The sequence below is a fragment of the Sander vitreus genome, chromosome 10, assembly GCF_031162955.1.
Source record: "Sander vitreus isolate 19-12246 chromosome 10, sanVit1, whole genome shotgun sequence".
In the NCBI taxonomy this organism is placed as follows: Eukaryota; Metazoa; Chordata; class Actinopteri; order Perciformes; family Percidae; genus Sander; species Sander vitreus.
This window is the reverse complement of record NC_135864.1, coordinates 32,166,742-32,182,864: the sequence shown is the minus strand read 5'-3', so window position 1 is coordinate 32,182,864 and position 16,123 is coordinate 32,166,742. Positions and strand designations below refer to the sequence as shown.

Sequence of the window (16,123 nt, the reverse complement as noted above, 5' to 3'; positions counted from 1 at the left end):
TTTTTGTTTTATGCAAACCAGGGAATATCAAACTGGTGGTGTTGTTTTTTAGATATGTCAATCAAACTATTGAATTATTCATTTTGAGTATGGCATTTATCTATTTTTACAAATGAACTCTTCAATTTTAAGTTGAATCATATTGAACTTTAGGATGCAATGCAGCAGCTGGGTAGGCTTCCTGCTACAGTTAGACCTGCTCACTCCTCGCCTCCAGTCTGATCATCAGTAGTGTTTCTTTGGCATCTTTGTGTCTATACAGACCAGTCATGCTTATCGCTGGAGAGTCCCAGTGGACTGCGGCTCTGTGTCTCAGAGATCAATAAATTACACCATGGTGTGTGTGTGTGTGTTTGAGAGTGTGTACGTATGTCTGAGTGAGACAGAAAGACGAGCAGAGAGATAGAGAGAGAGATATAAAAGGCACACGAGATAGAGAAGAGCTGTTTAATGGCAACTCTGCCTTTTATCCAACATCATCCTCACTGGATTGGTAGTTCATATGTCTGGATGGGCATGTGGTCAGATGTGTGTTTGTGTGTTCTTCACATGATTGGCAGATGGTCCGATCGCAATTAAAAGGAAATTGATAAGGTTTAGGAGCCATTATTCTGCTGACAAAAGTGGAATGCAATAAGTCTTTCCTGATAGCCATTGTATACATAGAGACACAAAGACTGACTGACTGATTGACTGACTGTCTCTCTCACACACACACACACACAAACACACACACACACACACACACACACACACTCAAGGCTTTTCCCAATTCCCCGTTATTCCTCTCCTTGCCTTTTCTCCTCGTGTCTTAGACCCACCCACAGGAGATTGGAGTGGAGAAGTCGAGGCGGGCATTTAACAAAATGAGACATCCATGCTCGGAGCCGTCATTTAAAGTTGTTTAAATGAAATATGACATTCAACACAACTGCATCAGCTGATTTGTCACACACTGTATTTTATGATCTCTGTCAGGTTAGCAGAACAGTGTTCACAAAGACAACTTCTCTATTTACTTTGAATTCAATTCACAACCTGGCATCATGTGACAAGAATGTACAGGTGTATTTTGTTTTTAACACACACACACACACACACACACACACACACACACACACACACACAGTAGTAAGCTATAGCCTTTATAGGCTTTATTTTATTGTGTAAAGCACTACAAATGGTTGTATGAAAAGATCTATACATATACACACAGACACTATCTATTAGTGAGGCTCTTCATACAAATCCGAGTGTAGGCTTAAAATCCTCCATCCTCCACCCACCTAAATTAATTAATTTTCATCCGATTTAGAGACCCGCATGGACATTTCTGGACACTCGGTCACGCCTCTTTTTTTTTTTTTTTTACATGCCATGGGTGAAAAGCTTCCGCAGAGGATACACCGTTGTAGCCTCGATTATAGCTCCTCCGGCGAGCCTACTCGCTCCTCGAGATGCATTTTAGGAATTGGAATGTCCCAAACACACCATTTCTCTATCATTGGCTGTTTTTTTTCTTCATCCATCTACGCAGGGTACCGGAGCACATCTTCTCTTCCTCCTCAGCAGCGGTATTCTTCTTTTTCTAAGACCCATTTACCTCAATTACTGCAAAATGAGAGACTGAGACAGAGGAAATAGAGCGGAGGTAGACAGTGAGATAGCAGAAAACATAATGTAGAACAGATGGAGAAGAAAGAGTGGGAGAAAAACAGGACACGGGAGAAAGCGAGAGTTCCCACTTTCCGTGTCTGGTTTCATAATTGTTCACTGTTACCATTTATGGAGATATGTCACTGTTTTGTTTGTGTGTGTGTGTGTGTGTGTGTGTGTGTGTGTGTGTATTTGACTGTGTGTTAATACATGCTTTGTGTAATCGCATGAATGGATGCAAATTGTGCTTCTTTGCTAATGCCTACTTCATGTGTGTGGATATGAGCTCCCATAGACTGGAAATTTTCAAATGTTCAGCGCCTGTGTCAAGAATAATTTGAGTTCATACTAATCACTGATTGGTAAAGAAGGAAAGCACATACTGATCCATGAATGATTAAGTCATGAAAACCTTTCAGATTTATTTTGTGTTTTTGAGATATACCTTTCTTAGTGTGTCATTATAGTCATGTGATTGATGCTTCTCCAGATGGAATACACTGAGGCAAACTGCCTGGTCACTAATAAATAATGCAAAAGATTCCCATGCTCCTTCGCTCAATAAAAAAAGGAAGAATGAGTAGGCCGGTCACTGATTGCGTATGCAGAAAGAAATTGTTGGGGGATCAGCCCTTTGACATCATCACAGTTTCAAAAGCAGTCAGAGTGAAAAGGATTAGAAGACGCTAGCAGAAACACAATGTGCTCGTTTTTTTTGCTGCTGCTATACTGTATTTTTACACTGCTTATACTTGTCAGAGTGACAGAAGACAAGTTATTCAAACTGTAATGTGACGAGGAGGATGATTGTGAAAAGCCAAGGTGTTTCTTGGCTTCATCATGGCAACAATAACATTTGCCACTAGAATTGAGACTGAGAGCTGAATACTACCATTGCATTTGGGTGACGACATTTAGTCCTAAAAAAGGAAAGGTCTACTGTAATTAGGAGAAATGCTTGAAATAAGGGAGCAATTTGCTCGACTTTCTTGGTTCTGCATAATTTGCCCCGTGCTTTTGCAGCTGTGATGAAACATTTAGTGGGCCTGTGGTGTCCTCGTGCTCGGGGGCTAAGCCAATGCACTTGCAACATCATAGAAACAAATTTGGCTCACGTCCTAGCCTGCCGCAAATCTTTCCTCTCTATCATGATCCCGTTTTTTCTACACTGTTTGATCAAAATAAAGCAGAAATGCCAGAAATTTCCTCTGAGAATCCACAGTTTTGTTGGCAGCGGGCTATAGTATGATCATTTCAGCCTAACCAGGTCCTTACCTGCATCTGTATGCCATCAGAGCAGCTTTAAATGCCAGTAAAAAAAAGTTACTGCGGTTGTGCTGTCAGTCCCCTGCTACGTACGATTCAGCAGAACAGAGATCTAAAGTGGCTAAGGACTGTCTGTATCAGAATCCGTATCAAAAATCATCTCACCGTTCGATTAATAGCTGTTCTGGAGCTTTTAATCACATCACACATTCCTCCTCAGCAGATAAGTTTGCTCAGTTTTGAGCAGTGTACGGACTTTTCATCCGTGTTGACTTTAAAAGATGAGATTGAAAGCTCATTCTTGACATTGAAGATTGTGTGATGCAATGACAAGTACTTATTAATTCATTGATTATCCAAATTGTTGGGGTGATCAATTTCCTTTCAGTCGATTTAATCAGCTCATCGTTCTTCACACAATTCATCAGATTGTATCTAAAAAAAAAAAAGGATTCATTTTATTTTTTTATACTTTTAAAGAAATCTAATTTTCCATAAAAAGAATAATATATCAGCCTGCCTTAATTTAAACATTACAAGGTCTCTGCGGTAATTAAGAGCTGCTCATTAGGATTTACCCTTGAGCCTGTGTAAGGATAGAGGAAGACCTGCTATACAGGGGTCTCAGCTGCTCAGACCACAGTGCAAGTGAGAGTAACAGTAGACTATTAGAATACATGTTTAAATCTCAGGTTACTAGCATGCATTTACACAAAGCACAGTCACTCACAGCAGGGATGGAAACGGGGTAGTTAGTTATTCAGCTGTGAAATCTCAGAGAGACCGAGCGAGGATGAGCTGGCAGCGTCATTCTGACAGGATTCAGTTGAGCTGTATTAAACAAATCTCTGTCTGTGCCTGCCTGCCTGCCTGCCTGGCTGTCTGTCTGGATTCCTCTGCTTTCTACTCTATCTACCTTTTCCTGCCCTCTGTTTTAGAGCTGTTTGGCTTCATCTGGTGCAGAAGACAGTGTTCCTAACCTATGCATCTCTCTCTCTCTCTCTCTCTCTCTCTCTCTCTCTCTCTCTCTCTCTCTCTCTCTTTAACACACACACACACACACACACACACACACAAACAACAAAATACTGCAACACACATATACACAACTGTTCTCTCATGATCTCTGAGACTTTTGGCCGATCGTCGAAAACGAATCCTGTAAACGCAGCCCTTGCGTCTTCGTTTGGACGGCAAAGCCGCGTACTTGCGTATTGATGATGTCATCGCCACACCCCTCGACCTCTAGCCTTTGGCCTCTTATCCCACGACGACGTCTCATAACAACAACAATGGCGGACTACATGCTTGTGTTCCTGCTGGAGAAGATATTGAGCCTATTAGGGTTACTAGGGCAAAATATTATGCTTCTGTGCCACCACGCTGAGCAAAAAAGGCTTCTTCTTGTGTTTGGTTTCTTCTACTGTCTGTTTGTATACAGCGCGTAAGCTTTATGCGTATGCTCCGCCTCTTCTTCTCCGTTTTTGGTGAATTTCTGTAGCAGAAACAGTGCTACCTATAGGCCTGGAATATGAAGTAGCGTGTTGAGTCATTTACATATGGATCCGTTTGGACGCTAATATTCTTGAAAAGATGCCAGGGAAAACGGGGGAAAAAAAAAGATTGTTTTGGTACGTGTGGACGTGAAATAATCAAATGACTATCAGTATCTGCCATAGTTATTATGGTAATAACACTGCTTCTCCTCCTCCTTTTTACTTGGTACTTTGTCTTCATTTCATGCTGATTTTCCCTCCTTCTCTTCTGTCTCTCGGTTTCTTTTCTCTGCAGAGGGTCCTCCCTGGTTGCTGATCTGAAGCTCTGGTCCTCATCTCTGGCTGGAGTAGACAGCCGACCCCCTTCAGTGAAGAGCACCATGACCCAGGAGGGGCAGGCTCTGCCCTCTCCCACCCCACCAGAGAACCCAGTGGAGCCCAATACAGCCACCACGGAGACAAACAGCCAGGCAGAGCAGGACAGGCTGGGGGCCGGGGCGAAGGACGAGCTAGAGGAGGGGAAACAACAAGAAGAGATCAGAGAGGGAGAGGAGGAGGCACAGGGAGAGACACACAGGGAAGGAGAGGGGAGGGAGGAAGTAAAGGATGAGGGAGGAGAGGGTGAGTTAAAAGAGGAGAGGGTGGACGGCACTGGCGATGAGGTTCGACAGACAGATGAAGGGGCGGAAGGAGAGAGGGAAGGGACGAGAGCGGACGGTTGTATAAATGTGGAGGTAAGCTCAACGGGGGAGGAGGCAACACATGAGGTGGAGGGGATGAAAGAAGAAGAGGAGGAGGGGAAGGGAAATGAAGAGATGCAACTGGCTACAGAGGAGGAGGCAACTCACCCTCAACAAGCTGGGCGGTTAGTTCACTATCATCTTCACTGTTGTGCTCTGTCAAGATATACTCTATATCGCTGTTGGGCTGGGGAAATCTTGTGACTACATCTTTGGACCTTAAGGGGTCAAAGTATGATATACAATTAAACTTTCACCCTTTCCTGTTTTATTATGTATCGACATGACAATCTGTACATTCATGCACAAGTATCACATGAGTTAAAACACGCACGCACGCACGCAGGCGCACACACACACACACACACACACACACACACACACACACACACACAGCTTCTTTAAGAGAAAGACCTTTTTGGTTGGGCCGACTGAAGTTTTTAAATGGCAAATGGTTTTCTCAGTATTGTTCTCTGGTACATAATTAGCCTAATTTGCATTTTACAAAATGAACAGGCTGAAAGAAAATAAATACGGAAGTAAAATAGTCAGATTTTCAGAGAGCCGGAGGACTCAGTAAAACAATTTTAAACCTACAAAGATAGTGAAGGGCAGTCTGTGAACAGTTCAACATGTGGCAAAGACATATCTGTTAATTAGTGAGAGCTTTGTGAGAAGAATGTAGATGAAATAAAATGCATAATATGAAATAGGCAAATGGACAATTGGTGGTTTTATGAAATGCACAGCCATACTTAACACACAAATACAAAATACAGCTATTATATATATAAATAAAGCTGTTCCAAGCTTTGATGAAACCAATTTAACAAGGTATTTCTCTCCATCAGCAGCAAGCACAGAGCACTACAATAGATTCATATTCTCACAAATAAAAGGGTTGATATAGTGGAGGTTTGACAGACCAGGGGAGATGAGCTTCCAGCTATTCACAAAGTAGCAAATTGGACAGGGCTTTTTCATCTTTCATCTTGAATGTGTGGCTATTCAAGCTGAAATATTCCTTCTCCTGAATGAAGAATGATTTCAGCAATGACTATGAATGATGTGTGCCAATCTCAATAAAGAAACTGCCGTATGTTTTAGTCATATGCTAAAGATAATTTCACACTTTCCTTTCCTTTTCTTTCTCCACGTTAAAACAGACTGGCAAATGGCATAGGTGGGAACGAAGACGACGATGAAGCGGGCGAGGAGGACGAGGGAGGGGACGAAGGGGGGACTCGCACACACTTGGACACTTTCAGCTCTAACTTTGAGTCGACTGTAGAACAGGCTGACACAGAGGTGGAGGAAGAGGAGGATGAGGTCCAGAAAGAGGGAGACGGGAGAGAAAACCAGGACAGTTTCAGCTCAGCGTTTGAGCAGATTGTTGAGCAGGTTGACGCTCAGGAGGAGGAAGATGATGATGATGAGGAGGAGGAGAGGGAGAAGGGTAGGGTTGACAACAAAGACGGCTTCAGCTCCACGTTCGAGCGAATCGTAGAGTCTGCCCTGCTGAGGGGCGGGACCTGCTACAGCAGCCTGGACTCTCTGGACGTGCTGTCGCTCACAGATGAGACGGACAGCTGCGTCAGCTTCGAGGCGCCACTGACGCCGCTCATCCAACAGAGGGCGCTGTTACAGGGCCCTGAACCCCTGGAGCTGGAGCTGGAAACGGTGCAAGAGCAAGAAGGTGCTGAGGCTGGGACAGAGGCCGGGGAGAGCGCTCTCCGTGGGGCTGGAGCTGTGGCTGGAGTAGAAGGAAGCCCACTGAGGACCACCATACCGGGGAGCAGGTCAGAGTTTGTGCTGAGCCAGCCTGGACGCTGGGCCATCCCTAACGGATACCACACAGACTCCCGGGGAGCCGTGGAAGGTTGTGGAGCCATGATTAGCTCTGTCAGGTAAGGAGGCCAGATTTGGGTTATTTAAGCCCCTATCTTTAGTTATGTATGTATTGACAGCACCCTTAAACTTATTACAGAGGGAACATGTTTTGTCTGAAGATAAATTAGACAATTCTGGTGAAAATTGTTGCAGTTTTTTATTTCAGCCCTTTATTCTGTATTTCCAGGTGGGGTCTGTCGTTGAGAGAGAGGGTGTTATCAAAGTACATTGCTGTCTGACACAGTGTCCTTTTTGATATTATCACTAGCAGTCCCCAAAGTCAGTACTTTTTAAATCCTACACATAGGGGCTTTCAAGTTTAACTCCAACAATATACAAATATAACCAATTTTTAACTAGAGCCCGTTGCTACTGACAACTGAAAATTTGGCATGCAGTTTTTTTATACTTACACAGCTTTGATGTATATACAGATATTAGAAGGATAGCGTTAATAGTAAAATAAATAGTAGTAAATAGCAAATATTTAAGTAAATAATAGTAGTAATAAATAGTTTATTTCTTTCTGAGTTGTTCAGGTTATGCTTCATTCTTCATTCTTTAAATCTGACTAAATGTAACAGCTGATACATATATCTGCAATGGCACACAACTGTTGCACCGTTATCAAACCGTCCATAGAAGAAACATGGCGTACACACAGCTTTAGATGTAGAATGGGCCTGTCTTTGAACTACCATAGCAAATAGGTTATTTTACATTTTGCATGTTTAACACAGTTAAATTAATATTTAGATTATAATGACATATTCCAGTGTGTCCTGTTGCAGCCAGGCAGTGGAGGCTTTGTGTAGATATCATACTGTTGTCCTGAAGTGTAATTGGTGTAATATACTTTGACCTTGGCTTAACCAGCAGGTGGCGTGAGCATAGTGAGACCCAGCTGTGGGCCTTCAGAGAGGGGGCAGGGAGGTTGGTTGGGGGTGAATGCGGCAGTCTGGTGGTTCCAAAGGAAGTCATTTGTCCATACATGTAAACTCAGTTGGCAGGCAAATCTTTACCAGTCTACCCAACCAACCAACGTACATCCTCCAAATCTTTGGGAAAGGAGAGAAGGGAAACTGTTGCTGTACATGGTTGGATAGCTTTGTGCACTTCAGTGTGAATTTAACATTTGCACAACAGGCTAAAAGACAGCAAAAAGCATACAAAAAGGCAGTCCTGACAAAAATTCCAAGATGCAGTCGGTGAGCTTTTACATTTGTATGCAGTCAGTGGGACATGAAATGAAACCACTCCTTCCCCTGTTGGTAGTGACGGAGAGCCTGGTAAAACCAAACAGAAGGTTCATGAAGCAGCCCTGCACATTGTTGCTGGCGTATTAGGGAGAGAGAAACTCCAGTGCTGCCAAATTACACGAGGTTTATGCATGACAAAAACCTTCCTTGAACGGCAACCAAATGTGTCGGACTATTGTGGTGGATTAACACTTGAAATGTATACAGCAGTATTGGAAACAAGACACAGGGTGTCCGTCAGTGTAATGAATCACTTCGATGAACTGAACAGGAGTATCCTTCTCTTTTCGTCTCAGGTAGCCAGCTGATATTTATGACAACGCTGAGATTTTAATGCTATGATCTCACCCACTCTGTCCATCATTTGCATAGATCCCCAAGGAATTGTGGGGAATACAGCAGCAGCTGACAGTACTTTCTTACATCTAATTACCTTAATGGCACTAAAGAGGGTTGAGGAAGACAGTGTAGAGCCACTGAAGGGGGAGGGGGTAACAGGAAGCATATGGGAAAAGCCATGTAACCTGAACTATGGCTATAGGTCTGGCTGGCTGGCTTGTATACAATCCCTGTGGCTTGTTCTCCAGTCCTCCCCCCCGCCGCACAGTTTCAGTTACAAACCTACTGAAATGCCAAATAGATGCACAGACCTCCGCCATGATCAGCTCAGCTAACTGCTGGGATTTGTTTTCAGACTCTCCTGGTGCTTCCACAGCTCAGTATGAGTTTTAGGATGAACCAAGGATTTAAGATGTCGGCTCTCCTTCCCTTACTCTCTCTCTCTCTCTCTCTCTCTCGCTCTCTCTCTCTCTCTCTCTCTCTTTTCCACCCCCCGTCTACAGATGTTGTCCTTTAAGCACGGTCTTGCTTCCTGACCACCAGTGCCAAACTGAATGAGCTATTGTTTATGTCATGACATCATCGTCTTCAGCTTTCCTCTGCCCAGCAGGGTCTTAGAGTGTGTGTGTGTGTGTGTGTGAGCGAGCGAGCAAGCGAGCGATTATTGCTCTATGCCAGCTTGTCAGACATTTGAGCACTTAAATCTAGAGTGGATACATCTGCTAGTCAGTCTTAAAGGGATATTTTAAGTTTTAAAGACACTTACAGTATCCAATTTATCATGAACTAGAAGTCCTAGATGTCCAATCATCAGGATATTAAAGGGAAGAGTTGCAAGCATTTAGCAATTGAGTGCAGTCCTTGCTCCAATGTAAGTGGAGGTAAAAGCCATTACTCTGAAATCACAGTTGACGCACAGTCAAAGTTTCTTTTGTTGTAATATTCTCTAGAGGCAGCATGCATCTTTTTAAAAAATTTGAAAAATTGTTTTTCAGCCCAATTTTAATTTAAGTAGTTAATAATGAAATAATGAAAACACAACAGCACCAGTGGAGTTTTTTTTTTTGGTGTACTCTTAAGAACACACAGAGCTCATAAATAAAAGACAGACAGGCTATGATAATTTGAATCTCTTTATGATTCAAAACACTTATTAATACAAGCTATAAATGCTATAAAGGCTTCAACATACATTATCTCATCCTTGTCAACATGTATTTCCCTGTTTCATTTCTTTTTCTCTCTTTTTCACTCTGTCACTCCATCTCTTTGTTTGCTCTATCTTACCTCCTGCCTCTGTATTCATTTCTCCATTTTATTCGTTTTTATCTCACTTCATCTCATCTCCCGTACCACCCCTGCCGTCCCCCTCCTTTCTTCTTTGCATCACCTCCTCTTCCATTTTCCCTGCAGTGCTCTCCTGCTGCAGCTTCTTATCTTTCATTCCTCTCCTCTCCCTACCTCCATTCTTCCCGGTGGTTGGCCACAGAATTGGCGCAGTTACACATTTTGGCACTTTTGGGCGTCATGGACAACTAGTCTTTTTCACTGCAGGACACAGCAGCTGCAAAGCAATGGATAAAACATGGCAAGTTAGTCAGTCAGTCAGTCAGTCAGTCAGTCAGTCAACTTGGCAGACATTTAGTTGTTTTATGGGTCATTCGGTCCATGTATTTGCCTGTCACCCAGAGTTTCTGTTTGCTAGTAGATAGTACTACTCAAATCATATTCATATTCACATGCTACAGAGCACAGCCAGACTAGACATAAGAAAACAACACTAAAGTGTCTACAGCTACTTTATATGCTAAAATCAGCATGCTAACACGCTCACAATGGCAAGGCTAGCATTCGGAAGTTTAGCAACTATAAGTGTTAACATTTTGGCTATCTTAGTTTGATGTGAGCAAGCTTATTAGCTTTAAAAGCTCTCAATCTGAGGCAGATGTGGAGACATTAGTTTTGCTGATATTTAGTCATAAACCAAAGTATTTGTCAACTTAAAATTTTGACCCTATTGTGGCGCTTGTGGTAAGTCAGATGATCACCAAAGTCATTGGATTGATCCACTAAACATCATAAGTCTCTGTACAAAATCCCATGGCAATTCATCCAATAGTTGCTGAGCAATTTCAGTTTGGATCAAATTCGGGGGACCAAAACACTGACATTGCCCCAGAGCCACATTGCTACCGTGGCTAAAGACCTTAAAAGCCATTCTTTTACTGGATACATAGATACATAGGAGTCTATGAACACATTTTTTGCTTCACAAAACAGTGAAAGACACAAAGTGGTGTGTATTTTCAGGAAAACATTGGGCTGCAGCGTAAAGCAGTTGGATCACCATATGTGTCTGAAAATGCGACAAAAACTGTTAGTGAGTCATAAATCGCACTTCATGAATGCAACCACAATAATAATACTCCATGCCTTACTGTACATGCTTTCAGTGTATCAAATATATTCAGATTGATTCAGATGGCTTTCAAACTTTGCATCAATATTTTTGACACCCTTAGTGCATACAGACTCTGTCAAAAATTCAGGCTTCAACTTCCATAAGCCCCGGGCAGAGAGAAGAAACCTAATCTCACCTCAGCCAAACTCTCCCTGTAGATCCTGTCCCTACTACTGCTGATTATTCTGACATCAGTGGATGAAGGAAGTCAAGTCTGCAGCTGGTTACAGGGATATAGGAAACATTGGCAAGTTTTGCAGATATTGTAGATAAGCCATTAAAGTGTTGTGTCAGTGTCTAGTCAGTAAACCTGCTTGTTAGTTCTGAGGCTTTTCAGCCTGAACATCATGTAGTAGTCAGCCTGTCAGTCAGTCGATTAGGTTGTATTTTAGATTAGACTGTCAATTACATTTGGTCATTTGATTAGTTAGTCAATCAATCTGTTACATTAACAGTTGTATCCCTCTGTGCCCTGTGGGGACCATCATTTAGGTTTAGAGCTTAACTTTAATCCATATAGAGGCTGCTGAAACCACCATTAAAACTGGCTATTTGTCTGGCTGTCTGCCTGCCTGCCTGCATTTTACTACTCTACATAGCCAGCTCTAGCTCTGTACAGTGGAGACAACTAGTTGAATGCTACCTGTAGTGTAGAGTAGCATTCATGCAGACAAACAAGCACACACAAAGAAATGCTTCAGAGAAGGGAGAAACACTGACATGGATATGTCACTTGAGACCATTATGCACAGAATCACATCAGAGCACAAACACATTTTCAAAAGTCATAGTAAAGTATGTGTGCCTTGGCTTAAATGCATACTTTTTACTCATGCACACGTGCAATATCTCCGGCTGAACATTTGCATGCATGCATATGTTTCTATGTGTATCCGTTTGGCGAGTGTGTGTTCATCCCCCTTACCTACTAGATCTAAGCCCAAATAGAGCAGATAAAAGCCAGGCGCAGTTGTTTCCATATCAGAGAAGCAGCTCTGCCGTGTGGACTAATCTCTTTCATATACACTGTCGAGCACAGAAACGCACACACACACACACACACACACACACATAAAGGACACGGGGGCCAGCAGCATGCATGCATAAACAAAAATTTGTTGTGTCGTACATCCTAATGCCTGCTGAGTTGCGCAACTACGGGAGCTTTCATATCCATCTTTCACACTCTGAATCTTTTACACACACACACACACACACACACACACACACTTCATCTTTCAGGATGTCATTTTGGGAATAAAACCCTTAGAGTGGTTCTATAGCGCTGCTGAAAATCCTGCAGATTATCCTTGCCTGGCTCTCAGTCATGCATTGATATGGACACACACAGTTGCACACGTGGACATGAATATACGCATAGGCACTTTTGCAACACAAGCAAGCCGTTTTTTTATATATATATATATTCTCTCTTTCACCTCACCACAGACACACACACTAACTGAATCATTTCAACACCGACGGATGTATCCCTGTCTATTTATAGCTTGACTCCATGTTTTATGACACATCCCACGGTCTTACTGTACCAATGGCTGTTTTGACTGAATGAGGTTCTTCTTACCACAGGCTTCTCTCCTCTGAGGTGTCTGTCAACACTTCCTGTACAGTATGTGTTGAGTGGGAATCAAGCCAGACTCTACAAAACATTTGTGGCGTTTTCTGTTCTTGTCTTTGAATCTGTGACTGATTTAAAGGCAGATGTTATTCTTTAGTTGTTGTCAGATGGAGCTCTTCAGTGTTTCAGCACACACAATCCCACACCTGAACACAATTAGTCTCACCTAGCCAAAAGAGGTCACCATTGTCCATTGTCTGCTGCTGAGTAGGTGTTTTTTGGCTCTTGTGTGTGTGTTTATGTGTAAGCAAGAAAAAGACAGAGGGAGACATAAAACAAACCATACCACAATATTGTACCCAGGCTGTAAGTTATCTGTTATCTATGTATTTTTGTACATGCAGATCTATGTGTTACATGTACATGTTTGTGTCTTGGTTAATAACATCTTGAGAACATGTTGGAAATATTTTTTTTGAGATACAGACAAGTGCACTGGCTAAATTCCACAGATTCTTGTGTATTTTGTAGATCCAGGATTTAAAAGAAGCTATTAATCAATTAGGGATTTACTATATTACTTAAATTAGAAAAGCCATTTCAATGACAGTCATTTAGTTGTCATAATCGTTTACATTGACAATCTTGAAGGTTGTCCTATAATATAAAAAGTAAGTTAATTACAAAACTAACCAAATATCCATTTTCTGTAACATATCCGGGGCGGTTGTGGTGGCAGCAGGCTAACGGCCTTTACACACCGGGGGGCCTAACAAATAAAGGATACGAAAATGTGAAATAATCTGCAGATATTTTGCATCAAAACTATTCATACCGACAGCGATGCAAATTTGCAACAGTTGTTCAAAAAAAGATTTGAATATTCGCACCAGCTCATCTACCATGTCGGTCGGACAGTTTGGGGTCTCCTGGGGATACTCCTGAAGCGACAGCGAGAAAGTAACAGCGGTGTGAGCGGGCGAGAGAGAGCGATTGGAGGACAGGAGAGTTAACTTTTAGCGGTGAATGTAATGTTACCATAGTGCAGAGTGGAGTGACGCGGGTTAGCTCCGGAGACTCCAGCCCCGTCTCCTCCTGTGCTGTCCGACCACAGTCGGGAAGCCGAAGCAGAACATCCTAACACTAAGCTACTGTAAGCTATTACAGCCTTTTAGTGGAGTACTCTGAGGGAATTTATTTGCGTCTGGTAAACTCTCTGGTTATGCAGTGTAGCATATGTCCAAGGCTTTTATTGTGAAAGGTAAGAACGGAAAGAGTGTCTCTGGTAAACGCTGTCTTTGTCAAGGTTGAAAGTAGTCCAGTTTGGCGTATATACAGCCTCCTGTTGTATTATGAACGTCATATTAAGTAAACAACACAACGTGATTGGTTCACGTCTTTATTCGCTGTGCAAAAGCTCAGAAAAATCCACCTTGTTCAGAAAAAAAATGACATATTTGCGCCCTGGGTGAAAGTACCCATGACGAAAACAACAGTTAAAATATATTGACGTGCGAAAAAACGTCCCTGGTGTGTTAAGGCCTGTATAAAGTAAAGTAGTTTAGACATCCCTATTCCCAGCATTATTTTCCAGCTCTTCCAGGGGGAGAACGAGGTTCCCATGCCAGATGAGATATTTAATCTCTCCAGTGTGTTCCCAGAAAACCTCCAAAAGAAGGCACCCAGGATGCATCCTGATCAGATGCCTGAACCAACTCAACTTGCTCCTTTTCAGCACCAAGGTGCCGCGACTCTACACCAAGGTCACTCCGGATGTCTGAGCTCCCTAGATAGATTGACTGGTAAACCAACAGTCTGGTACAGACTTACTTACTGCTGACACCGCAACAATCCGTCTGTCCATTTTACCCCCACTCGTGAACAAGACCCCCAAGATACTTCAACTCCTTCACTTGGGCCAGCCACTCACTCCCAAAACAGAGGAAGCATATCACCATTTCCCATTAGATAACCATGGCCTCAGACTTGGAGGTGCTGACTCTCATCCCGGCCGCTTCACACTCGACTGCAAACCGACCCAGTGCATGCTGGAAGTCACGGTCTGATGAAGCCAACAGAATCACATCATCTGCAAAGAGCAGAGAAGCAATTGTGAGGTCCCCAAACCGGACCCTCTACTCCCCTCTGCTGCGCCTTGAGATCCTATCCATGAAAATCACAAACACAATCGTGACAAGGGACAATCCTTGAAGAACCCAACACCCACTAAAAAAACAAGTTTGACTTCCTGCCGAGAATACGGACACAGCTCTCACTCCAGTTACATGCGGAAGGACCGGATGGCTTGTAGTGACGGCCCTGGTCTTTATATAACTGGAGTGAGAGCTTTACCCCCCACAGGACTCCCCAGGGACCATGTTCATAAGGCTTCGCCCCAAAACACATGTAGACCTTGTGTTCTGTTTTGAGTTTATTGGTTTCTAGGACACAGCTAGATGGAGCACAACTGGACAAAAGCCTGAACTGCTTTCTGACTCTATCTTTGGCATTATGGCATTATGGCTGACTGATTGAGGAGCACAAAATAAGGACTCCTTTTAATAGGCTGCATATGTTGGCGAGGAGCACTTATCTCAAGTATCTCTGGCTAACTGCTCCAAACACGGAATCACTTATTCCCATGTGCTGGCTGCCATGAGAACATCACATCTGCGGTGGTCAACAGGTTTAGTATTCTGCTGTCTGAAAAGTTCATGCTGTGTAAATGACAAAGGTTATCCATGAGTCAAAAAATTGATGAGTGATCAGTATTCAGCAGCGTCTGCTTGGTCTAAAAAAGTATTCTGGTCCCAGTGCTGACTAAACTTCAGTTTTGTTGTTGTCGTCAAGGAAATGCAGTCATTGTTGTTGTCTGTACCTAATAATGCGCAGAACCCGGTTGCAGTGAATCTCATAGATTGCTCGCCTGTCCAAACTACCAATCAAACTTCCTCCAGGGTTTTGTCTCCATTCTCATCTTCCATCTCATCCTCCAAATTTTGTACTTTTGACCCTACAGCTGCCTCTCTGTCCTCTGATTTTTCTATTGTTCTTCTTTCCACCAGACGAGAAAAAGAGGAAGGAGGGATTTAGATGCTGAGGTTAGCATGCAGGGATGTGTCAGGGTGTCTTATAAAAATATAGTATATGTCTGTGTGTGTGTAGTGGCGAGCATAATCATTTACATAGTGTGTGAGGATTATTTGTATGTCTGTGCACCCTTACAGATACATAAAAGGTAGGTTCTGTCCTCCAGTCTGTGACTATTTATCATATGCTGCATGCCCTATAACATTTTAGATCAATCGCTAATGTGGCGTCCTCATTTTGCATTAAAAAAAAAAAAAAAGGAAAAAAATAGGAATTTAGGTATTTTGTCTCTTGCAAAATAGATTTAATCATTTTAGGTTAGACTTTTTAGGCAGCTTTACTCTGTA

The 16,123-nt window shown here is 42.7% G+C and overlaps 1 protein-coding gene across 1 annotated transcript in view; it reads left to right on the top strand.

Annotated features, from left to right (window-relative positions):
* psd2 (pleckstrin and Sec7 domain containing 2) overlaps positions 1–16,123 on the top strand; it is a 52,652-nt gene that overhangs the window by 17,009 nt on the left and 19,520 nt on the right. The window contains exons 4-5 of the mRNA XM_078261163.1: positions 4,714–5,283; positions 6,325–7,065. Coding sequence (XP_078117289.1) covers positions 4,799–5,283; positions 6,325–7,065 — 1,226 coding nt within the window. The 5' untranslated portion in view covers positions 4,714–4,798. The remainder of the gene's footprint in view (positions 1–4,713; positions 5,284–6,324; positions 7,066–16,123) is intronic.